The 26,044-nt window shown below is 41.6% G+C and overlaps 1 protein-coding gene across 2 annotated transcripts in view; it reads right to left on the bottom strand.

The window, feature by feature from the left end:
• The window catches only part of RTN1 (reticulon 1), a 246,899-nt gene that overhangs the window by 117,127 nt on the left and 103,728 nt on the right, over positions 1-26,044 (bottom strand). The window contains exon 2 of one of the 2 annotated variants that reach the window (XM_068963643.1): positions 6,085-6,858. The exons of the other annotated variant lie outside the window; for it this stretch is intronic. Within the exon in view, the coding sequence (XP_068819744.1) occupies positions 6,085-6,858 (774 nt within the window). The remainder of the gene's footprint in view (positions 1-6,084; positions 6,859-26,044) is intronic. 2 annotated transcript variants of the gene reach the window in all.

Here is a 26,044-nt window from a genome sequence, read left to right as displayed (position 1 = left end):
CAGACTAGGGATTGAACACACGTCCTCTGAATTGGAAGGCAGATTTTTAACTACTGGACGGCTGGGGAAGTCTCAGAACAGTGGAAACTGTTTCTGAGTTGTGTAAACATAAATCTGATCCCGCCGCTCTTCCCTTCCTTCTCCTCACTGATTTTTTTTTTTTTTTTAATTTTAAAATCTTTAATTCTTACATGTGGTGTGTGGCTCAAAACTGCGCTCAGAAACTTTGACTTAGTAGAAGTTAAGTCTTGATGGGGCCCAGGCATCAGCATTTTGTAACTCCAAAGGTGATTCTAAAGATCACATCCAGTTAGGGTTGACAGATTTAGCAAGTAAAGATACAGGATACTTAGTTAACTAGGACTGTTTGATGTCCTAGGAAATATTGATGTTTTTATCTGGCAACCCTATCTCCAGCTGAAAACCACTATGTTAGAGCATTCAGAAAATAAGGCTTGAGGATGTTGGTTTATTTACTCAAAGGTAACAATGGTAGGGGCTTCCCTAATGGCTCAGACAGTAAAGAATTTGCCTGCAATGCAGGAGACCCAGGTTTGATCCCTGGGTCAGGAAGATTCCCTGGAGAGGGGAATGGCTACCCACTCCAGGATTCTTACCTGGAGAATTCCACGAACAGATGAGCCTGGCAGGGCTACAGCCCATGGGGTCGCAAAGATTTGGACACAACTGAGTCACTAACACACAAGGATGGTACCAGTGGAGTGTGGGAGGAAAAGGTCTGGTAAGTTTCATGTTGGGCAAGTAAAAGTACTACTTTCAAAAAAAATCATCTTCTTATGAGTGAAATGGGACTCAGTAGATATTGTAGACATTACCCTCCATTCTAAAAGTGAACTAAAAGTTTAACAAAGTGCTAGGAGAAATCAGGGGAAATTTTAGAACAAAACAGAGGTTTTCCTACCCTTGTTAAAAACTTATGGGTTTATGTCAAGACTGACACTGGGCTTCCCAGGTGGCACTAGTAGTAAAAAACTGCCTGCTACACACAGAGATTTAAGAGATGTGGGTTCGATCCTTGGGTCAGGGAAGTTCCCTAGAGGAGGTCATGGCAACCCACTCCAGTATTCTTGCCTGGAGAATCCCATGGACAGAGGAGCCTGGCGGGCTATAGCCCATTGGATTGGAAAAAGTCAGACACAACTTAGCACAGCACAGGACTGACACAGCAAAGCTAGAGAGTCATTGATAATTAAACAGAATATAGAAACTGAAGGTTAGAACCACCTAGCACAGGAAGGTATGTTTGCTGCTGCTGCTAATTTAAAGTGAAGTCGCTCAGTCGTGTCCGACTCTTTGCGACCCCGTGGACGGTAGCCCACCACGCTCCTCTGTCTATGGGATTTTCCAGGCAAGAGTACTGGAGTGGGTTGCCATTTCCTTCTCCAGAGGATCTTCCCGACCCAGGGATTGAACCCAGGTCTCCCACATTGTAAGCAAGACACTTTATCATCTGAGCCACCTATGATGCTTTCATTCAGAAGGAAAAAAGGAAAGTGAATATGGGCCAGACACAAATTAGCACAGCACAATAATGACACAGCAAAGCTAGAGAGTCATTGATGATTAAATAGAATATAGAAACTGTGAAAGTTAGAACCATCCAGCATGGGAAGATATGTTTCCTGCTGCTACTAATTACGATGCTTTAATTTAGAAGGGAAAAAAAAGAAAGGTGAATATGGGCCAGTCTATCAAGTCACAGATGCCAGTGTCCAACCATGAGCAGTGGTGACATTCACTTTGTTCCTAGCTCATTCTCCACTTGTCATCCAGAAGGATCTTTTACAAACACAAATCTGATCCTGCCACTCTTCCCTTCCTTCGCCCCACTGTGGCCACACTGACTTTCCAGCTGCTTCTAGAACACTCAGAACGTTCTCTGGGCCTCTGCACTGGCTGCCAGCTCAGCCTGGCACCTCTTCCTTGTGTCTACATGGCTTGTTCCTTCACCCTACTCAGGTCTCTGCCGAAAACCACTGGCAAGGAAAAGCATTTCCTCATGACTGCCCCCATCACTCTCTTACACTCTACCTTGCTTTGTCATTCTTCATAACCATTATAACAACCTGATAGTACACCATTTATTTATTTGTATGAACCCAGGTCTTCCGCATTGCAAGCAGACGCTTTAACCTCTGAGCCACCAGGGAAGCCCTATTTGTATGTAAGTCTTGTCAATTAAAATGCAAACTCCATACATGGAGGAATCTCATGTTTCACCACTATATCCACAGCAGCTATTAAACAATACTTGACATGGAGTAAATGGTCATTACATGTTTGTTAAGTGAAACAATGAATGAATGGCATTCTTTCCCAGATTAAAATTATCCAATGGGTTCCCAATGCATTTGGAACAAAATTCAAATTTTTTGCTCTTGCATGTGAAGCCTTGAATGCTCTAGGCCCTGTCTACTTCTCCAATTCTGTTATGTCTCATACTTCTCCCTTGCTCCTTTGTATCATCTTTCAGTTCCCAAGGCTCTATTGAGCCTTGAGGCCTGTGCATTAGTTGACCTCTAAACCTTGGGTCCCTGTTAATCCTTTTCTTTCAGATCATAGATTACAGATCTCAGGTCACAGAGGCCATCCTTGACCTTCTCACACCCAACATTCTATCACTGTTTAGTGTTCACACTCCATGAAATTACACTGTTTATTTATGTGCTTCCTTTTACTGATGTCTCTCACTAGCAGTAAGCTCCATGAGGGCAGGGACTTTATTCACCTTGTTTACTGCAATGTGTCTGGTGTCTAGCACATGTCTGACATATAGAAGTCACTCAATAAGCATTCTGAATAAAAGAATAAATTTGCAAAGTGGCTAGGAGAATCACAGACCTCATTGATGCAAGGAAATAAACAGCAACAGTAGTTTTCAAAGAGTTTGAATTGATTTACTTTGTATTGCTATTTCTTCTTAAGGGACATGGTGGTTTTATCATAGCCTCTTGACTGTTGATTATCTTTTCTTAAGATAACACCTCAAAGAACATCCATGACCACCATAATATACTTCTAGGTATGTGTGTCAGAAATAGCATGCTGCAGATCAATGTTCTGGTGCCTCAGGGCACTTACTGTATTTTCCTAAAACATTTCGCTTGTATCCATGACTGATCTTTAGTTAGAAGACACTTCCAATATTTGAGTTGTAAGAATTTTTACCTCCATACCTCCAGGTATGTTATTTAATATGATGAAAATAATTAAGTACATTGGAGAAAACTGCACAGTGGAATAATGCATTGGATTGAAGAAAGTATATTAGACTCCTTGATTAAGATTTAGGGTCTGTAGCTAAAACTTTTCTAAATTATAACTTCTCCTGATTCATGATTCACATAATTAGAATTATTCCCCAGAGGTAGTTGACAATTTCCATATTCATTAAACAGTGATAAACTAAATTCCTTTTGTTTAGGATGATTGCCTTTTCCTCAGTTTCTATGTAGGATTATATGTAATTCTTGGTGTTTGTCTTACCAGTTAGCACTGGAAATGGCAGAGAGAATCGAGACCCAAGAGATGAAATGAAGCCCAAATCCTCCAGTGTCTATGGGCATAGGGTCTCATAGTACCAGGGGCTCACAAAATGAGAAGGGGGTTAAGGTAATCTCTTGGCTTAGCTGGTAAAGAATCCGCCTGCAATGCGGGAGACCTGGGTTCAACCCATGGGTGGGAAGATCCCCTGGAGAAGGCAAAGGCTACCCACTCCAGTATTCTGGCCTGGAGAATTCCACGGACTGTATAGTCCAGGGAGTTGCAAAGAGTCAGACATGACTGAGAGACTTTCACTTTCACTTTGGGATAAAAAGAATAAGAAAAGCCTCAAAGACAAGCGGACTCCTTGTATTTTTGTTAATTTTATTCTTATGTGTCGTCTTATGACTCAGGGCTTATGGTGTAGTGGGTGTGTGGAGAGGGGAGCTGACCATCAGAGACAATTGTGTAATGGGACAAGGGACTTTCTCTCTCTGGAATAAACCTTACTTAGAATGTTTACTTGGAGTAACTGCAGAGAAAACCACTGTCCTATCCCATGCTGTCAAACGGGCACCAACAGATCATAAAACCCCAAGATCATGAGAGCCACATCTGATTCTGTCTTCTCTTCAAGATGCTCTAGAACCTGAGTCATGACAACCAAAGAGAAAAAATCCCTCATAATTAATGAACCCTATATCAAGTCCTTGGACTTCCTAGGTGGTTCAGTGGTGATGAATCCACCTGCCATTGCAGGGAATGTAACAGACACTGGTTCAGTCCCTGGGTTGGGAAGATTCCCTGGAGGAGGGCATGGCAACTCACTCCAGTATTCTTGCCTGGAGAATCCCATGGACAGAGGAGCTTGGTGGGCTACAGTCCATAGGGTCGCACAGAGGTGGACACGACTTAAGCGACTTCACATGCACACATGCACACATCAAGTCTTTCTCACCAGCTTCGTAAACTGTAATTTTCACGTAAGGCATGTGGCCATGTAAATAGACCTGAAGGAGCAGGGGCATTTCACCCTTCCCAAAGACTGGCCAAAGTTCTTCTGTACTCATCACCAAACAACCTGAGAGCTCTGAAACACAGCTGATAATGTAGTTATCTTCAGAGTGTCCGTATCTTTACGTCACGGGATAATATTAACAGAAGGGTTTTACCTGCGTGGCCAGAAGGATCATGAGGAGGCTTTGAGACTCAGTTGAGTCCCTACCTCCTGTTGTCAGCTGGGATAGGTCACACTGGAATGGGACTATTTCCCTGGTCATCTGTCCCACTGGAAGGCAGAGACTGATTTTTGTTTGCTTTTCAACTCCAACATCACCCGTGCTTATTCGAGTGCCTGACTAAAAGAAAGTGTGTAGAAAGTGTGTGTTGAGCAAATGAATGAATTTGAAAATCAGGAACTGGGTGCAGTGAAGCTTTTAAGAGTTTACAGTTGAATGAGTCTGAGGTAAGGTCAGGGGAAGGGAGGAATGGATTCCAAAAGCTTTAGGGAAACAAGACAGGAGGGACCTCCGCTAAATACCCGCTCTGTTCTAACACTTGGACGGACTGCTTCATCAGGATTTAGAGCAATCACTCTTTAATCAGAAGGGTTTAGATCTGTTTTAAGAGTTCAGTACAAGCTCTTTTACCTGAGGTTCTGAAGGTTACTTTTTGTAAATAAAAGAGGTTTGTAAATTACTGTGGGGTAGGGTCAGAATTCCAGCCAACTGAGGTAGGGGGAGATTCAAGATCTCTCACTGTCTTCATCCTAATGCCCCCGAACATTCAAGAGCAGAAGAGACGTAAAGGCCCCGCTCCCACCTCCTGCGAAGGGGTGGCACGAGGTGGGGTGGGGAAACTCTGGCTACCACTCTGGACTTTCACTCAGGTCTGAGAGGTCCCCTTTGTGCTTGAGAAGATGTACTGATGTGGTCTAACAACACTCTGCCTTGATTCAGAGTAGAAGGTTCAAGCTGAAAAATATCACAGCCTAATGAATTCTGAACTATTAAAACTTCTAACCAGATAGAATTGTTGGATTAAAAAATGAAGTCATAAGCAGAACTTCAATCAACTGAAAAGATGAAAAGGACAGTGTTGAGATTGAAGGGGGAAGGGAGGAGTACCCTTTGTTTAGGTTTCCTCTCACTGCCCATCCCCCCCAGACCCTAAGGTCCACCCTATCACCCTTCATTGTACAGACTTGGAGCTGGAGCCAAGGATGCAAAATGCCCTGTCCAAGGTGGTCCAATTGGTCTGAAGAGAGCAGCTAAGATGCCCAGGGAGCAGGGAAAACAGCTACCCTAGAGCCTGGCAGCACCTCCCTCTCTACCCTGAACAGCAGAACTGCAGGAGAGTTTTAATGTCGCCAGTGTGTCATTTTTACTTCTCCCCTCAAATAAAGAAAGAAATATTTTACAAAGCAAATCTGATAGGACTTTTTAAAAAAACCCCAGATGTCAACCATTGTACAATGGGCACACGATTGAAACAGTTACACGTTAATTAAATCAGGTAAATTGAGATGGAAGTATTTTTGAATGCAAGTCTTCAGTCCTTAAAGTCCAGATTTCCACTCACCTGTTCCAGAAGATGGAGGAGTGACGGATCCTGGGCTGTCATCTTCAGGCTCTGAGACGGTGACCGTGGGGACTGTGTCAGGACTCGGTTTCAGGCAGATATCTTGCTTCTCGGGGGTCTTCTCTGGGGTAGCGGTTTCAATAGAAGGCTCGATCTCAGTCAGCGTGATCTTGACAGGGGCGGCGATCAGAGGGGCACTGCGCTGTTCTTCAGAGATATCGTCTACATATGGCGCAAAGGTTGATTCCTCAAATGAATGGTCCTTGAGGATTTTCCCCTCCACAGGAATTGGTTTCTCAGCCTCACGGGTCTCTTCAGACCTCAGTGAGATTTCGGTGTCCTTATTCTTGAAGTCCAGGTCTTCCTCTGCCAACTCTGGGTGGCATTGCTCCTGATATTTCACCTCCTCTGGCCTAGTTATGTCAATGTATTTATAGGCTTCTGCTTTCATCTGGTCCAGGGGGTCTGCCAAGATCTTGTTCACTTCAGCGGACTCTGCCGGAGTCATTTCTATTCCAGAATCAGAGCTAAATAAGCCACGAGGCTCCGTCCCAGGCACATCTGGTAAGGAGGATCCAGGGGGACGCAACTCCTCAGGGCTCTCTGAAGCAGTGATGTGGCCGTTTTCTTTCTGAAGAATTCCAGTGAAATATGTAGCATCCTCCCGAGGTGGGTAATAGATGTCAGAAATCAGAGACGTATAACACACTCCTTCCCCATCCTTTGCCACTGTTGAAAAGGTATGATCCATGGCCCTGGAGACATCCGATGCACCTATAAATCAAAACAGCAGTAGAGAGTGAGGGGGAGCCTGGCTTCATTTCTCACCTGCCTAACCCACCACCCACCCCGGGCCTGTGCAGGCACAGCATCCTTTCTCCTCAAGACCTCAGAGTTCCCTCAGACCACTCTCATGTTGTTTTTCCTTGTCTCCAGCATAGCCCCCAGCACCGGTATGTTTCTGGCAGCAGACTGCATGAGCTGCCACATCCAGAGAAGTTGCAGACAGACCCCAGACAACTAGAAAGTTGATTCTCAAAATCTACTACTTTAATATGCAGTGATTGGTTCTTACTTGGTATTAGTCAACAAAACACTTCTTTGTATCTAAGGCACTGCTGCTGCTGCTAAGTCATTTCAGTCGTGTCCAACTCTGTGCAACCCCATAGGCGGCAGCCCACCAGGCTCCCCCGTCCCTGGGATTCTCCAGGCAAGAACACTGGAGTGGGTTGCCATTTCCTTCTCCAATGCATGAAAGCGAAAAGTGAAAGTGAAGTCACTCAGCTGTGTCTGACCCTCAGTGACCCCATGGACTGCAGCCTACCAGGCTCCTCCATCCATGGGATTTTCCAGGCAAGAGTACGGTGACCCTTTAAACAGATGTGGAAATATAAGTTAATTCAGGTTTGTAAATACAACAATAGGATAGTCCACTGGGGAGAAGGGCTGCTTAGTGAGCTTGGAGAAGGCTCACGAACTCTGTGGTCCAGTCCTTTCATTCATGGACTCCTGCTCTACCTGGACTGATGCCATCTCTTCTCTTGTTAAAGGTACTCAGAGAAAGAAACCCCTAGTTTTCTGGTGGCCTCGTCCCAAAGTGGTATCACCTTAAAGAGTGCTTTGCTTCTTCTCTGGTTTTCCCCTCATTTTGTTTTTCTCCTCAGTTACCCACCAATAACTGAGGTTATTTGCCTTCCAGTATATTCAAAAATGACCCACTGAGAATTTCTTGGTATGACTGGTGGTGCTAAGGGCAAAGCAAGTTTCCAAGGTTGAGTCTACAGAATTTTTTCACCTGGCCTTCATTTTATTTATAAACCAGCCAAAATGTTCATTAATAGCAAGGAGAAGAAAGACAACCTTTATTATTTTTCTATGCTGTAAAATACTGTCAGAAGGGAAGGAACTAACATTTACTGAGACCTTGTCACTTGCTCATAAGTAGGATTTTACCTGATTCTTTAATGTTCTAAATTAAGCTCCACACTCTCCAGAGATCACACATACACACACATTCAACCCTTCAGTTCAGTTCAGTTCAGTTGCTCAGCTGTGTCCGACTCTGCGACCCCATGAATCGCAGCACGCCAGGCCTCCCTGTCCATCACCAACTTCCGGAGTTCACTCAGACTCACATCCATTGAGTCAGTGATGCCATCCAGCCATCTCATCCTCTGTCATCCCCTTCTCCTGCCCCCAATCCCTCCCAGCATCAGAGTCTTTTCCAATGAGTCAACGCTTCACACGAGGTGGCCAAAGTACTGGAGTTTCAGCTTGAGCATCATTTCTTTCGAAGAAATCCCAGGGCTGATCTCCTTCAGAATGGACTAGCTGGATCTTTTTGCAGTCCAAGGGACTCTCAAGAGTCTTCTCCAACACCACAGTTCAAAAGCATCAATTCTTTGGCACTCAGCCCTTAAGACACACTTAAAGAATATTACAGATTAGGGCACCAACTCATGAAAGTAGTAACAGTAACTATTAGTAGTAACAGTAATATTACTAGCTAATGCTTGACTGCTTGCTATGTGTCAGACATAGTGCCAAGCTTTCATTAATATTGACTCCTTTATTCATCAAAGCAATCCTAGAGGATAGGTACTATAATTAGCCTCATTTTACAGATGAGGAAACTGAGGAACAAAAGGGCTGAATGACACACCAAAGACCACAAAGGCAGGAAGTGGCAGAGCCAGGGTTCAAACCCAAGCAGTCTAGAAGTCAGAAAAGCACCCCTAGCCCCCTTTGTACTTCCTTAAATGTTTGTTAAGTTTTTCTTTTTTAAGTAATTTTGAATCAGTTCTATTACAAATACACTTAGCAATTTTCTTTTCCAAGCTATCTTCTTGGTTGTATGAGCATGGTTAGTCTAAGGGAAATGGAAAAGCACAGAGCCTATTCGCTTCCAGCACTCTCCTGCCTCAATAGCATTGCACGAGCAGCTTTCTTTCCTTGGAATTCTCTAGATACCTATGTATCTAAACCCTTCACTGCCGAGTCTTCACTCAAATGTCACCTTCTTAAGGAAGGCAAATTTGACCACTCTGTCTCAGGTTGCAACTCCCCTACACACCCTAGCAACCCTGGCCCTCCCTACTTTTCTCTTTATTTTTCCTTAACACTTATCTCCTCCTAATAAATCACACAATTAACTTATTTATTCATTACTTATTTAATGATTGTCCCCCCTCCTTTGCTAGGTATATTCCAGGAGGGCAGGAATCTTTGACTATTTTGTTCACTAATGTAGCCCAAAATCTAGAACAGGTCCTGGCACATAGTCGGTACTTAAATATATGAAAAATTAAAGTAACTTTAAAATTTAGAATAAAGCATAAATAACAGAATGTGTAAGAAGACACATGGGAACATTTCCCTAAATTGCTAACAACATTCACTTTATTCAACAAGTAGCCTAATTTTGTGAGCAACAGACCAACTTAAATCTGTTCATTTCAGACAGGCTTCTAGATACACTTTCTTCATATATGGCACCCCTGCTTTTCAGTTAGATAAAAACAAACTCAATTACAAAAGGAATGGTAATAATGACAGGTCTTATTCCCTACCGCACACATAGAACACTAAAGAAAAAGCTATTAAATTTAAATCGATGTGTGCACACACACACCTTTATCCTAAAGGATAGTTAAAGCTTCTTTTGTGATATGGGCTTAGCCTATATGTAGACTTGGATCACAGCCTTGTCTAACTCAATGAAACGATGAGCCCTGCTGTGTAGGGCCACCCAAGACAGACAGGTCATGGAGGAGAGTTCTGACAAAACATGGTCTACTAGAGAATGGAATGGCAAGACACATCAGCATTTTTGCCTTGAGAAGGCAAGATGGGGAAGTGGTTTGCCTTCTCAAGGCAAGAATACTGAAGTGGTTTGCCATTCCCTTCTCCAGTGGACCAAGTATTGTCAGAACTCTGTCCATATATAGTCAAAGCTATGGTTTTTCCAGTAGTCATGTATGAATGTGAGAGTTGGACCATAAAGAAACCTGAGTGCCAAATAATTGATGCTTTTGAATTGTAGTGTTGGAGAAGACTCTTGAGAGTCCCTTGGACTGCAAGGAGGTCAAACCAGTCAATCCTAAAGGAAATCAGTCCTGAATATTCATTGGAAGCACTGATGCTGAAGCTGAAACTCCAATACTTTGGCCACCTGATGCAAAGAACTGACTCATTGGAAAAGACCCTAATGCAGGGAAAGATTGAGGGCAGGAGGAGAAGGGGATGACAGAGGATGAGATGGTTGGATGGCATCACCAACTCGATGGATATGAGTTTAAGAAAGCTCCGGGAGTTGGTGATGGACTGGGAGGCCTAGCATGCTGCAGTCCATGTGGTTGCAAAGAGTCAGACATGACTGAGCGACTGAACTGAACTGAACTGGACTGATAATGTAGACCACATTAGAGGCAGGGAAATCAATTCTCAGCTATTTCAAGACAGACATTTGGATCCTGAGATTCTCTACCACAATTACCTGGAAAGATGTCATGTGTTAATAAGCAATTGTTCACCAGAAAGTAAGGAAGGGTTTGCTGCTAGATGTAAATAGTCTGGATGTGTGGGGAAGCGGGGAGAAGATGCTGTCCAGGGGAAGACACGGTAGATAGCTTCCAGGGCTGTCAAAGTCATCATTCAACTCTCAGTCAGAAGTTCTATTGCAGGGGCCACCACATGGCTTCTGACCCTTATCACCCGTATCTGGCATGTTACATAACCCTCCAGCCCACTGTATTCTGCCACCAGTCATCACACTAAACACAACTGTCACCTGTTTCACAACTGGCCCCAGGGCTCTGCTTTGCCTCACTGGATAATCCTTAAACCCTGCAGCCTGTCATTTGAGACGATATGAATGCCACCTGGCCTCACAGCTCTGTCTCCACTGTTCTTACCCTCCACGCTAGGCATACCAAGCGCTTCACTATCTCACACTCTTTCCACCACCCTTTTTAGGCCTGTCTTACACTCTCCAATTCAAACGCTGAGCTCTGGTCAATACAAACCACCCATGACTTCTCCAACACCTAATACATACAATCTCCACATCCAAATCTCCACCTTTTAACTTCAAGCCATGCGCTTCCTTGGTGTCTCAGTCAGTAAAGACTCCGCCTGCAATGCAGGAGACCCAGGTTCAATCCCTGGGGAAGGAATATCCCCTGGAGAAGGGAATGGCTACCCACTCCAGTATTCTTGTCTGGGAATCCCATGGACAGAGGTGCACGGGGTTGCAAGAGTCAAACATGACTTAGCTACTAAACCATCACCAAAATGAGTCTGCTGACCACATCTGTCAAGACCTGACCCCTTCATATTGTTCTCCCCTTCCTTTCCCATTAATTATACTGCTTGTGTCACATGTACGATACCTGACTTTGATATGTCTATGTTATCGCCTGCTAACCTGTCAGCTCCTAGAGTTTGAGACTCATGTTCTTGTACAATATATTGTACATAGTTGGCACCCCCCAAAATGAATAAATGAATAGCCCAATCAATCAATGAGTAGACATTCTGTGCAACTACTCAGAACAAACTAAGACTAATTGATGAGAAGTTACAAAGAGGATGTTTTTAAACTCTTATATGAAAGAACTGTCTAGAATTCAAGTTATCCAACAATGGGTGGGAGCTGCATCTCAAGAACAAGACTATTATGATCCCAGTGGCAGGCAGATGGAAAGAGGCCCAGCATCCATCTAGGCAGGAACCAGCATTTGATGGAAAGTTGGATAGGACAACAGCAGAAGACTCTTCCAACTGTCTATGATTTTTATATCAATTGGCTTCACCATAGTGGGACACAACTTCTTTTATTTCTTCTTTACCTGTATAGCAGAATCAATATAATTTTCCTGAAGGTGATGTCACAAAGAATAGGGGCTTCCCAGATATATAGTAATAATTGAGGGGATAAACTCTGGATCACATCAACATTACTAGAGAGACTATAGACAGAATCAATAATTGGGAAGAACTCCCACTCCTGAAATCCTCATCTTACTAGCTTCCTCTTGCCCAGAAAACCCAGCATAAAATTGAAAGCATGTCACAAATACTACCAAATAGAGGAAGAGGGACAAAATCACTTGTGTTAATCATACATTTTAAATGGGACCATGTCAAACCCCTCATAAAATCAACAAATAATCTAAATACTTTGAATGTGGTCATGTCCTACCTCTTGTCCTGTTTAAATTGAGCTAAATATCCTAAAAGATTCTCAAAGTTCAAAGAATTTGAAAATGTGTATACATTACATGGAGAAGGCGATGGCACCCCACTCCATTACTCTTGCCTGGAAAATCCCATGGACGGAGGAGCCTGGTAGGCTGCACTCCATGGGGTTGCGAAGACTTAGCGACTTCACTTAAACACTTTTCACTTTCATGCATTGGAGAAGGAAATGGCAACCCACTCCAGTGTTCTTGCCTGGAGAATCTCAGGGACGGGGGAGCCTGGTGGGCTGCCGCCTATGGGGTTGCACAGAGTTGGACACAACTGAGCGACTTTACTTTCACTTTTCACTTTCATGCATTGGAGAAGGAAATGGCAATCCACTCCAGTGTTCTTGCCTGGAGAATCCCAGGGACGGGGGAGCCTGGTGGGCTGCCGTCTATGGGGTCGCACAGAGTCGGACACGACTGAAGTGACTTAGCAGCTTAGCAGCATACATTACATAGGGCCTATTAGATAGAATTCTCAAAAATAGAAAGTCCCTCTAGACAGTAAATTATGTGAGAGCAGAGTCCTGAGGGAGCCTTGGAACTGGAAAGCAGAGCTGAGCCTCAAGGCTCAGGAAAGCCAATTAATCCTTGTCAGCGCTTCCTACAGAGCTGGCAACTGTGTGGACTGAGGCAGAGCACATCAGCCAGTTGCCCCAGGCAGGAACCAATATTGTTACATTGTTAGATACAAATCCACTAAATAAAAAGGCTTTCCTTGTCTAGACTAGAAATTACTACTTTCTTTATATAACCAAGGATTCCTGGGAACATCTGACTTCCTCATTCTCTGGCTGTTTCCTTGGCCATCAAGAAATCGGATTTGCATGAAGGCAGATGCACGTATAGTTAATGTGTAGACATAACACTTGCTCCTTCAGGAGGTGGACAGCAGGGCACAGCAAATTTAAAATGGGATGGATTTTCAAATTTCCACCTTACAAGTAATTTTTTAGGAAAGTACTTATAATAAAAGTTGAAGGATCCCAAGTCACTATCTCTAGTCAAAAGCTAAGTGGAAGAAAGCATGAAAATAAGCTAAATTAGCTGCCATGAAATTGTTATGTGCTGATAAAATCAGGCTTTTGAATACACTGATGTCCTAGATCAGAAACACTAATCATGAGCTAGATAAATTCAGTAGTCTCCTAAATGGTGGGTGTTTTATTTTATTTTTAAAATTTCTCTAGCAATACTAAGGAATAATGATTTAGTATTTGACTTTTCTTGAGGAAACTTTCTATCTACAAATCTTCATTCCTGACTGACTCATTCTCATGGAATCAAGCTCATTCAATTGCTAGCCTACAGCTTAGGTTTGTTTTCTGACTTTACTAGTATCAGTTGTGAGACTCTGGGCAAGGTAGCCTCTCTAAGCCTTGTTTTGGGCTTCCCTGGTGACTCAGCTGGTAAAGAATCTGCCTGCAATGCGGGAGACCTGGGTTCGATCCCTAGGTTTGGGGAAAATCTCCTGGAGATGGGACCAGCTACACACTCCAGTATTCTGGCCTGGAGAATTCCATGGCGCCTTGTTTATTCAGTTTTAAAATGGGGCAAAAATAGTTCCCATGTTACTGGGCTGTTACAGGGATTAAATGAGATAATGCACTTAGCTCCTTTCCTGGCACATAGTACACACAGTAAATGAGAGCTGTGGGTTTTATAATTACCTCTGTTTTGCAGGAAGGACACCAGAATTTGCAACATATACCATCCATCCATTTGGTACTTTATCCTATCTATTGACATGTGATCAGGGTCTTTTGGGCCAGAATGAGTTAAATATAGCCAGTCCACACTCATGTGGCCCTCTGGGGTCTGCCTTAGATCCTGAAGTCCCAAGAGTGCAAGGTCAGGGCTGTCTGCAGAGCTCCATAAGCAGGTGAGTGGGTGTTAAGTATTTCTAGTGATGCAACTGATGGATCCTGTGAGGAACTGGTAATGCCTGGTAATGCCTAACAAGTATGAAATGCTTAAATTTACAAAGACATAGAAAAAGCAGGAGAATGTTCCATGCCTACAGATGAAGTTTCTCTCTTGTAGACTGAGCTCATTCTTACTCCTCAGGGTAGAGACAAGTCGACAGTGGTTTAAGATGATTCTCCTGTAACTCACAAAGACCCTCTTACTGCTCTGAAATGGAAATATAGACAATGCCAGAAACAAAGAATAGTTTATATGAAAAGGTTTTCTGAGCACAGAGGTAGATGTGCTCCACTAGAGAAACATCTTTTAAAAATAAAAACAAAACAAAAACACTAATTATTGTTTAAATAGCGCCAACACTAACAGGTATAGGTATAGGTATATAGTCCCATTAATTTGAGAAATATTTGGGGGGGGGTATATGAAAACCTGGAATGATAGTGGGAGTAGGGTGACAGATGCATGTTAAAATTCAAAAATTACAGACCAGAAACAAGTGACCTAGGGTGAATCTGCATTCACTTTTCCAAGAATCATTTGCCCTTAGACTGCCCATGTGATGGATGGTGGTAGCCCGCACAGAGCGTAGGCAGTAAGGCTTTTTCCCTGAAACTCCCATTCATCCTTTCTAAATGCTACGAAATCAGCAGGCCCCCAGACGGAGGCTGTGACACACCTGACAAGAGAGTCACCTCTGGGGGGTGGATATGCCGAGGAGGCACCAGGAGCCTCTGTGTCACCTAGAAAGCATTCTCCTTCTAAAATGAAGTACCCTGTGATTTAACATGACAAATGGGTGCTGAGAAACTCAGGGACATCCATTCTTTAAAAATGTATCTATGTGATTAGTTAATCAAGTAAAAAGGAGAACATGAACTTGCAGTCCCTAGCAAAAGACACAAAGTCAATGCTGATGACATGCTTGGACTTTAAGAATATGAGTAACTACTCTTCCTTTCCCCAACTCACTGCCTTATTTAAAGCTTGCCTGCCAGAATAACAGATTTAGCTGTCAGAACTGCAAAATTAATGTTTAATAAAAAAAATGATTCAGCAAGTTTTGGGTTTTTCCTCCACTATGAAAAGCCAGGGCTTGCACTGCCTTGCAGAGTTATCCCTTTAGGAGAAAATTCTGTAAGAGGAAAAAAACTAGCCCAGCAGCAAACCACTGCCTAAGTTTCTCTGAGTTCTCCGCAGGGTCTTAGACAGCATAATGCTGCCAAGTCTCCGCAGGGTCTTAGACAGCATAACGCTGCCAAGTCCTGAGATGCAATGGAGCGCAAGTTCTGATGAGCTTCAAAGTATGGAGACCTTTTTTTTTTGCTTTGAACATTTTTGTGTTCAAAGGTGTAAATGTGATTTTGTGGCCTTCTTGGGTGGGGGCAATCTTTTCTGGAGAGGGAAGAAACATTTATTTATAATTTACTTAGATCTTAAGAAAAAGTCCTTAAAACCCTTCCTAGACTTCCCATTGCCTTTAAAAAAAAAAAAAAAACTTACTGATTTATAATTCACAAACCATAAAATTCACTCTTAAAATATACAACTCAGCAATTTTTGTATATCCACGGAATTATACAACCATCACCATTATCTAATCCACCCACCTAATTTAGATATATTCCACTTTTAATGTTTTCAACACAGAAAAAGCTCTGAGTTACTTCACCGTGCAAAGAATTACCTTTGGAACAACAAAAAAAGAGTTGTCCCAACCTTTATATTATTTGTTGAAGAATTGTGCTCTCTGATTTCCAAATAGAAAAATAACTGTTCTTGGTCACATTTCCTTAACACTATGTGTATATTGACAGTAGTGAAAGAAAAAAATGTGTACTATAAATTTCTGTTTACACTTTAATGGTGAGTTCTTTTGCTCTCTCCCCACCAACACAGACTCGTCTAGTTAATCCTGATAATTGATCCTACACGACCTTTCTCCTTTACTTCCCATCCATGGCTACCTTCCCAGCTGGACCCTTATCACCTTCTACTTGAATCGGTGTGATAGCTTCCTCAGTGTTCTACAGCTTCCAGTCCCGCCTCTTCCTTGTGCCACCTTGCACACAGCTGACACATTCACCTCCCTAAAACATCACTTTCACCATGTCACTTCTCTATTCCAAAGCCCTTGGTGAGCTCTTTGCCCATCCTTTGGCTTAGAATTCAGGATCATCATCAGTGAGTCTGCCTTTGTGGTTTTATTTCTGAGTCTGCTCAAGTAACACACCTGTAAGATACTCAACTTCTATGCTTCTGTGCAAGCCCGCTTCCTCAACTGGAAGCCTCCTTCACTCTTCCTTAAATCCAAATAAAGCTTCTGGTGATTCCAAACCTCCTGTAGGCAATTTCCTCCCACCACGCCACTCCCCAGTGCTTTCTCCTTCCTCTCCACTCCAAAGCCATGATCATTTGTTTGGGATTCACCAGCTTTCCTGCCTTTGTCACCAGAGACAAAGGTGTCTGTATACTGGCTCAGAACCATGTCTTGTACTTCTTCATGACTTTGAGTCCCTTAGCACTGTGCTTTGCACATAGTATGTCCTCAGTAATCACTGAATGTACGACTACCTCCATATTACTATTGGATTGAGTCACATTCAAGAGTTTTGGAATAAGCTTTACCATCAATCATGCATTAATTCAATTAAAAAAATCTGTGGAACACTTACCATATGCAAAGAACAAAGTGGAGGACATTTCCCTATATACATAGGCTTAGAAACCTAGTGCCACAAAAATTCACTATGAAGACATTGTTTGTAACTGGAAGTTTGGGGCCCCCTTGCTACTTGTGGCAGCAACGCTGGGGAGTGAGTGTCTGATGGATGATAATAATTGGAAGAGGAAGGTCCTATATGGAGCCCTGGCATGTCATATATCCTGATTCATCTTTCTGGTCAGGTATGACACTTTCAGAAAAGAAGACCTGGAAGGGTTCTTTGAAGTTATCAAATTAAATCCCCTCCCCATCCCAGGATCTCATCCACGAGATTCAGGATTGGCCATCTTCCAACTTTAGTTTCACTGTTTGCTATGAAAACCAAATTATTAATTAGTGTTTTTAGTTAAGAGCCTAGGTCCAGGGTCACATGCTTGACTTTTAATACAGACTCCCAACATTTACTAGCTGTGTGGCAGATTTCCTAATGCCTTTGTGCTTCCATCTCATCTGTTAATAATATCACCTCATAGAATTGTTGTGAAAACTAAGTAAGACAGTGGAATCAAAGCACAAAGAATCATGCTTGATACACATTAAGGGCTCAGTATTATTTTTAGAATTGAACTTTATTCTCCACTGCTGCTTCCAGCCTTTAGTCCAAGGTTTGTCTTCAGAATCTATTAGTGGGAACAGACAACTCAAATAGTCAGAAAATAATACAACACATAACCTCCCTAATCTATAAAGAGTTCCTAGAAATCAAGAAGAATAAGACTATCAGTTCATTTGTTCAGATAGTGAACAAAAGGTAAAAATAAATGCTTTGCATAGAAAGAGCAATATAAATGATCCTGGAGCATAAAAGTGCAAATTAAAACAATCCTAAAATGACATTTCTCCCTTATCAGATAGGGAAAAATTCAAAAATTTTGGCAATACACATTTGGTAGGGCTGAAGGAAAACACTCACTCACTGAGAGGAGTCTGATAGGAGTCGAATATGATATAATCCCTACAGATGGCAATTTGGCAATGCCTGTCCAAAGTACAAATGTATTTACTCTTTGAACCAGCAATCTAACTTACAGAAATTATTCTGTAGACATACCTACACATGCATAAAATGAATATGAACATAGTTATTCATTATAGCGTGAAATAACAAAAGTTAGAATCAGCTCAAATATTCACTATCATGGCCTGGTTAAACAAACTATATATTTTAACACATATACTGAGTGGTTGCACAAAAGAATGAAAATTATCTCCATGTTCTGATATAGAAATATTTTCAGATAAAAATGATTAAGAGAAAAAGTAAGATACAGACTCTGTGTTATAGATACAGCTATATGGACACAGATATATAAAATGCTAACTTTCATGTAAGCAAAGGAGGAAGCAAGAACAAATGTTTGTATTTGTTTGTATCTTCATAAAGAAACACTGGGCAAATACTCAAGAAACTAATTATTAGCCACGGAAGTGGGACAGAATAGAGAGTAACAGAAGTGGAAGGAAGATTTTTCATCATGCACTTCTTTTTTTAATATAAATTTATTTATTTTAATTGGAGGCTAATTACTTTACAATATTGTATCGGTTTTGCCATACGTCAACATAAATCCACCACGGGTGTACACATGTTCCCCATCCTGAACCTCCCTCCCACCTCCCTCCCCTTACCATCCCTCTGGGTCATCCCAGTGCACCAGCCCTGAACATCCTGTATCATGCATTGAACTTGCACTGGTGATTCATTTCACATATGATATTATACATGTTTCAATGCCATTCTCCCAAATCATCCCACCCTTGCCCTCTTCAACAGAGTCCATAAGACTGTTCTACACATCTGTGTCTCTTTTGCTGTCTTGCATGATGCTAAAGCTGAAACTCCAGTACTTTGGCCACCTCATGTGAAGAGGTGACTCATTGGAAAAGACTCTGATGCTGGGAGGGATTGGGGGCAGGAGGAAAAGGGGACGACAGAGGATGAGATGGATGGCATCACCAACTCGATGGACGTGAGTTTGAGTGAACTCTGGGAGTTGGTGACGGACAGGGAGGCCTGGCGTGCTGCAATTCATGGGGTCACAAAGAGTCAGACATGACTGTGACTGAACTGAACTGATACAGGGTTATCATTACCATCTTTCTAAATTCCATATATATGTGTTAGTATACTGTATTGGTGTTTTCCTTTCTGGCTTACTTCACTCTGTATAATAGGCTCCAGTTTCATCTACCTCATTAGAACTGATTCAAATGTATTCTTTTTAATGGCTGAGTAATACTCCATTGTGTACATGTACCACAGCTTTCTTATCCATTCGTCTATGGATGGACATCTAGGTTGCTTCCGTGTCCTGGCTATTATAAACAGTCATGTACTTCTTTTAAAAATTTATTTTCTTCTTCCAACCAAATGAATGTATGACTCTTTAAAATTTCAATTTCATTTAAAAATGAAGAAAAAGAACACAATGTGGGAAGATAGGTAGTGGTGTTGCACAACTGTGATGTGAACCCCCAACCCAGCTTCCTTCTTCCACAGGACAGACATCCAGATGTGAAGCAGATGTGTCCCCTGTTTAGTTCTCATGGCTCAGGGCAGAATCTTCTTCATTCCCCCTTTCACATGTTTTGTTTTCCTCACCCTGGAAGCTCCTAAGAGACATGAACTGTACCTTGTGCCTCGCTGTTTCTCTCATGCTAAGCACACTTTCTGGCACATAGGTTTTGTTTGGTAAATACTTACAGAATACATCAATGCATATGTTTCCAGATTCACCATACTGGTTACAACCAGGGGATGAACAATAGTTTGTCACCATCCCTCTAAAAATCTGACCCAGACCTGACTACAAGAGACAATCTCCCTTCACAGTTTTGATTCTCTTGACTTAAACTTTCTATTTTTATTCACAATTTTTTACATTTCCTGCCCTGTACTATTCATGTAGCATTTGTAGCCAATTAAAACATATGGGCATATAAAATTTTTTTAATAATGCATAATTTCAAATTGTACTTTTAGCCACAGCACTGAGTATATTTCATAAGTTTGACTGACATTACAGTCAGATGCAAAGAATTTTCATAATTGCCTATGACCTGCTTCCAGCGTTTAAAACAGACTGAAGAGGCTACTAGGAAACAAATTTACCTCAGTCTGGAATAATCCAGAAGATCAAGATAAAGCTAGAATTAGGGTATCTCATTAGAATGTGTTTTATAAAGGGGAATCTATGTCCAAACAACCTTGTAAGGGTACCATCAGCCCATACTGTGTCTTGACTAAAAAAACGCAACAGATGTCCTTCATCTGGTAGACATAGACCTATGCCTGAGACATGCATTCTCTGCTGAAAGTCTTGGATTTCGTGCCAGTGTTGAGAACTGAACACAGGTCACTGGAATCTAAAACAGTGTCATGTACATATACACACCGCATGCATGCATGCTCTGTCACTTCAGTCATGTCCAACTCCTTGTGACCCCACGGACTGTAGCCCACTAGGCTTCTGTGCCCATGGGATTTTCCAGGCAAGAATACTGGAGTATGTTGACATTCCCTCCTCACATATACACACGACTATATAAAGTAGATAACTAGTAAGGACCTACTGTAAAGTACAGGGACCTCTACTCAATACCCTGTAATAGCCTATATGGGAAAAGAATCAAAAAGAATCGATATATGTATATACATAAATGATTCACTTTGCTGTCTATCTGAAACTAACACAACATTTAAGATCAACTATATTCCAACAAAAATTAAAAACAAAAATATAAATAAAAACAAAACCAAGAAACCACAAAAAAATTTAAAAAAAGATAAAACAAAGTTATGTAAAGTGATATGCCTTGGAAGGCACATAAGGAAGGACAAAATAGGATGACTGATGGATGATTCTGTTAGAAAGATGACATGGGACAGGACATGACATGGTGTCTTTGAAGTGTGGCACAGCCTGCCCTGGTGTGGCACGACACAGGCTGCTCTGTGCTGTATTGTGGCCTGACATGGCAGAGCAGGCTGTATGGGGGAGCAAGATATGGTGTGGTGTGTTGGGTGAGGGTGCTTTCAGTGTGGCATTCTATGACTGAAAAGTCACAGGTGTGAGAGGCGTTCCATCTCCATCAAGTTGCTGACCTTTAATAAGTCATTAAAGTCTCAGGAAACCTCTTTCTCCATTTGCAAAAGGACGATAACAAAAACTAATATTCAAATTGCATGCTTGTTTGTGTGTGTGTGTGTGTGTGTGTACACGCTCAGTTGTGTCCGGCTCTTTGCGACCGCATGGACAGTAGCCTGCCAGGCTCCTCTGTCCATGGGATTCTCCAGACAAGAATGTGAGGATTAAAGGAGACTGAATGGTTTTGTCACCAACAAAGCCCACTAACAATTCCTAGGAAATAAAAATAGAATCTGGGTAATAAAGTCTAACCTTTTTTTCTTTACCTTTATGCTTAGTCTAGTTTCATTCACTCATTGGCGCCACAGGCAGAGGCCTAAACACCGGACCTTCAGATCAAAGGTCCCAGTGTGACAGGTCTGTGCCAACACCTCAGGTAGGTGTGCCATGTGCAGAAGCGCTGCGCACAGCACGTAATTCAACATGGCGGCAGCGGGCGAGCAGAGATGCTGGGCGCGTCCCAGCTGTGAGAACTCCACCGCTTTCACTCTCCCGCTGTTGAGAGCCGTAAAAAAGAGCCCTGCCCATAGCCTGTTAAGGAGACCATGCGCTCTGCAGAGGGAGCTCCCATCCCTCCATCCTTTATCAAATAAAGCTTTCCTTAGCTTCCTAAATGAAAACTCAAGTCTTGCTCTATTAGCGTGAGCAACACTGGTTAGGAGGACCTTTTTTGGGGTCAGACCTGATAACATGATTATCATTAGCTACCACTCTGTGTTTATATAGTATGCCTTCTTCCTCAAGTTTTCCAAATCTAGCTCCTATGTTCTGGAATATCTGAAATTTAATTTGGGGTTTTGAGTCCCTAATTTTAAACATAATCTCATATGGAAAGCAGGTTATAAGGATAGAAACAGGTAAATGACATGTGGCTGCTGCTGCTGCTCCTAAGTCACTTCAGTCTTGTCTGACTCTTAGTGACCCCATGGACTGCAACCCACCAGGCTCCTCCGTCCATGGGATTCTCCAGGCAAGAGTACTGGAGTGATGACGTGTGGAGACTAACATAAACCTGAAATTCAGGCTGTATCAATTGGCAGACTTAAAGACAAATTATTTGACTTGAACACACTCACAAACACACTCACAGGGAGTCGCAATCAAAACGTATGTAGAACATATATTCTATTATGGTGTACAGAAAATGGAGCCCAGAGGTAGCTGTACTAATCAGGGAGAAAGAAAAGAAAGATTAGTGTCCTTCACCAACAATAGCATTCCTTTTGCTCCTCTGAACTATCGATCTATGGGTCAAAGTAAACTGTGTTTAAAGCAAGACACTAACTCAGCCATTGATGTGCCAGCGTTTGGGAGTATTGATCCAGGTGGTGTGAATGCTCAGTCAGAAAATTACATCAAGATTTCTTTTCTTCCTATTTTCTATCTCCAAGAAGAAAAAGAACAATAAATAATAATAATTCTAAAACACATAATTTCTGACATCAATGCAACATTTCAATCAACTGCACATTTGAAGGGGATAACTACAATATCATACTTCTCTAGTATAAGCTACGTGCATGATGGTCAACAAAAATGCACTGTGCTTTGGGAATCTGGAGAAGGATGGCTATTGTGAGGAAAGTGAAACTTACACTGGGGATTTGAAAACACATATGATTTTAGAAAGGCAGAGAAAAGCAATAGGAAGTTATTTGGGCAGCAAAAAATACTAGCAAAGGCAAAGATGAAGTAATGAGTAGGAAAGAATCCCAACTCCAACAGGAGCACTTGGGAAGCGGTGAGAACTCAGGCCAGAAGGGGTGGCTAGGATTATGAAGCCAGTGTGAGGGCTTCATAGTGATGGTAGGAAACAAGGATCCAGTGATTGTTTTAGAACAATTAGTCCAGTAATAGCTTCCACGACGGCAGCATACAGGTTTGGGAGTCATGTCAATGAATTTGTGATTTTTAAAAAAATTATAAAAGCAATATTACATGATCACAACATTTTTAAAATATAGAATTATACAAACACTGAGAGAGAGAAAGAGACAGAGTGGTTTCAGCAGATGCCAAGAAAAGATAGTGAACATTCACTAGGACTAGAAGAATTTAAGTATAGCCTGGAGTTCTAGGCTCAAGATAACACAGCTCTCAAAGAGACCAGAGAAGGTGCATTTCAAAAGAAAGTCCTTTAATACAGAAGTGCCTGGCTAGGGAAGTTTCACAGAAATGAAGGGATTTGAGCTCAGTCTTGAAGGATGTGGGGGATTTGCGTAGGCTAAAGTATAGGTAATATATTTCCAAGGACAGAAGCTTTGATGCTTCGATGTTCAGTAAAATATATTCAGGTAGTTATTTGAATTTCTACATATTCTGGAATATGTAGCAGTGGACACTATGTTAGATTTATCTTTTCTGAGTAGTCTGAAATGAATCTGTCAGGTTTGAGGACCAAAAAATAGACTCCCTAACCAAGCTAGTATGTGAACAGTTAAAATGGTCTGGATAAAATCATAAATAAATAAGAGCTTGCAGAGCCTGCTTACATTTCTTTGTTCTATAAGATTTCATAAAATGAGAGCATAAGCCAAAACCAAATGTATCCTGGAAGAGGAACCAGTGGCCAATTACTATGTCAATAATTCAATATGAGCATTAAATTTTCATGGTTTTTAAAAAACTCCTAAAAATAACCTGCAGGACATTATCTCCTACATTTGCTGTTTGAAGCCTTCTAATCATGACTCCTAAGAACTGTACTTTGTTCTACTTAAGGATTAAATTAACAGATGGGGCCACAAACAAAAATCAATCTCATTTAATTATTTTTTTAATTTGGTTAACCATCAGCTGAAATTTTAATCTGTCCCTTAATACAAAGCTGTTTTCAAAATAAATGGTTCTTGAAAAAAGCAACTGGAAAGAAAACACAGAATCAAGCTTTCCTTTTCCTCGGTGTATAGGAATAGGCCAGAGTCAATATACCCCTTATTCTATCTTTGTTTTATTATTTTTGCTCCAAATTCAATTATTTTATTCAACATATTTTTTATTTACCTGGAAGTTGATAAGTCAGATGCCAATTAAGATTCACTTATATTTTGAGAAGAAACCAATAGTTAAAACATGGCTAGCCAATTGCTGGTGGGCTGTTGGTCATTGTTTGTCAGATAACCCTAGAGAGACCTAATTTTTGAAAATGATATCCTTTAAGGTTGATTATTTAATGTTTCATATTTCTTCTCTGAATGTCAAGATTATTTCAACGTTATTTCTTGAAATATATTTGTCCTCTAAACATGAATCCTTTCCTCTTAACTAAAAATAATGGAAGAAAATAGCATTTGTTGAATACTTGTTATATGACTGCCAGTCACCATGTTAGAGCATGCCAATCAATAACCACACGAACATTCTAAAATCACTATTTAGTAGTACTATGAGAATTATGAAAAGCCAAACCCAATTATGATATAACAAATGATGTTTTTCAGTGTTTAGTTGTTTCACTACATTCATTCAATATATACTGAGTGCCTACTATATGCTAGGCACTTATTCCAGTTTCTGAGGAAATAATAGTGAATAAGACAGATATATAGTCTCTGGCTCCACAAAGGACAGAAACAAACAACAAGCAACACAACTATGCTGGCGTGGCAAAGACTTTTAATTGACCCCCAGTGTTTATTCTGTCCCTCTCCTCTTTGCAATAGACTCCCTCAAGCAATTTTAGCATATGGCCACCTAGCTAAAGACTAACTTTCCAACCTCCCACTTGGTGTCGACCACGAAGTGAACAGAAGTGAGGTGTGTGTCTCTACATCACGTGCTTCAAGATGGAGCTGGTTGGGACTTCCCTGGTGGTCCAGTGGTTAAGAATATGCTTTCCAGTGCAGGGGATGTGACTTCCACCCCTCATCAGGGAACTAAGATCTCATGCACTGCAGGGCAACTAAGCCCAGGAGCCACACTACTGAGCCCACACATTGCAACTAGATAGAAGCCTGTGTTCAGCAAGGAAAGATCCCGAGTGCCTCAACTAAGACCCGACTCAGCCAAAAAAAAATAAGAAAAGCTGGTTGCCCTTCACTTTCTTTGCCCTTCTCATGACCCAGTCCATGAACAAGGTCTCTTTGGGCTGACTTTAACAGTGATGAAGGCAACACATGTGGAGAAGATAGGCAAGGAGACAGAAGGAACTGGGAGCCCTGGAACAGACCCTCACCTGACTGTTCACCTGCCTCTGGACTGTCAAATAAGAGAGAAATAAACTTTGAATTTGTTTGAGTTACTCTGTTTATGTATCTCTTTGTTATAGAAACTCAGCCTATACCCTAACTAATACAGCAGACAAGCAAAATAACTAACTGTTATAACAAGTGCTCTGAAGGAAACAAACAACTGGATAAGAGAAAAAATAAAAGGTTATCAGTGGGGAAGGATAAGTGACTTTAGAAAAGATGTTCAGGTTACTCTTAGACGGTGACATTTAGGCTAAGACCTACAGAATGAGAAGAGGCAATATGAATTTTTTTGTCTTCTTTTGTTGAAACATAGGGAATCTTTGAATTTTTCCTCTCTATATTTCAACTGCTTTGTTCTTCTTACTCCTGCCCATGGGCTAATACTACATTTGCCAATGTGCAACTACCATACACTTGCATAAAACCCTAGGATAAGTCCATTACCAGAGTACCTGATCTCTCTGAATGTGCCATGGTTGTCAAGTTCATGTGAAAAGCCACATACATCAGTAAACCAGCCAGTGACAAACTGTATCAAATGACTGTCTGCCAACTTACAGTCACACTAGACTGTGAGATATTTGAAGACAAGAATGGTCCTTCTGTCTCTGCATCCTTAGCACAGTAGTTAGCACTTAATAAGAGTTCAGTAACTCTTACTCAATGACGAGGTTAACAAAGAAATCTTTCCTTTGGCAACACAAAAATAGGGCCTCAAAACAACTG

This window comes from Capricornis sumatraensis, chromosome 2 (assembly GCF_032405125.1).
Source record: "Capricornis sumatraensis isolate serow.1 chromosome 2, serow.2, whole genome shotgun sequence".
NCBI classification, from domain to species: domain Eukaryota; kingdom Metazoa; phylum Chordata; class Mammalia; order Artiodactyla; family Bovidae; genus Capricornis; species Capricornis sumatraensis.
The sequence above is the reverse complement of the archived record's forward strand: the minus strand, read 5'-3'. Positions and strand labels throughout refer to the sequence as shown.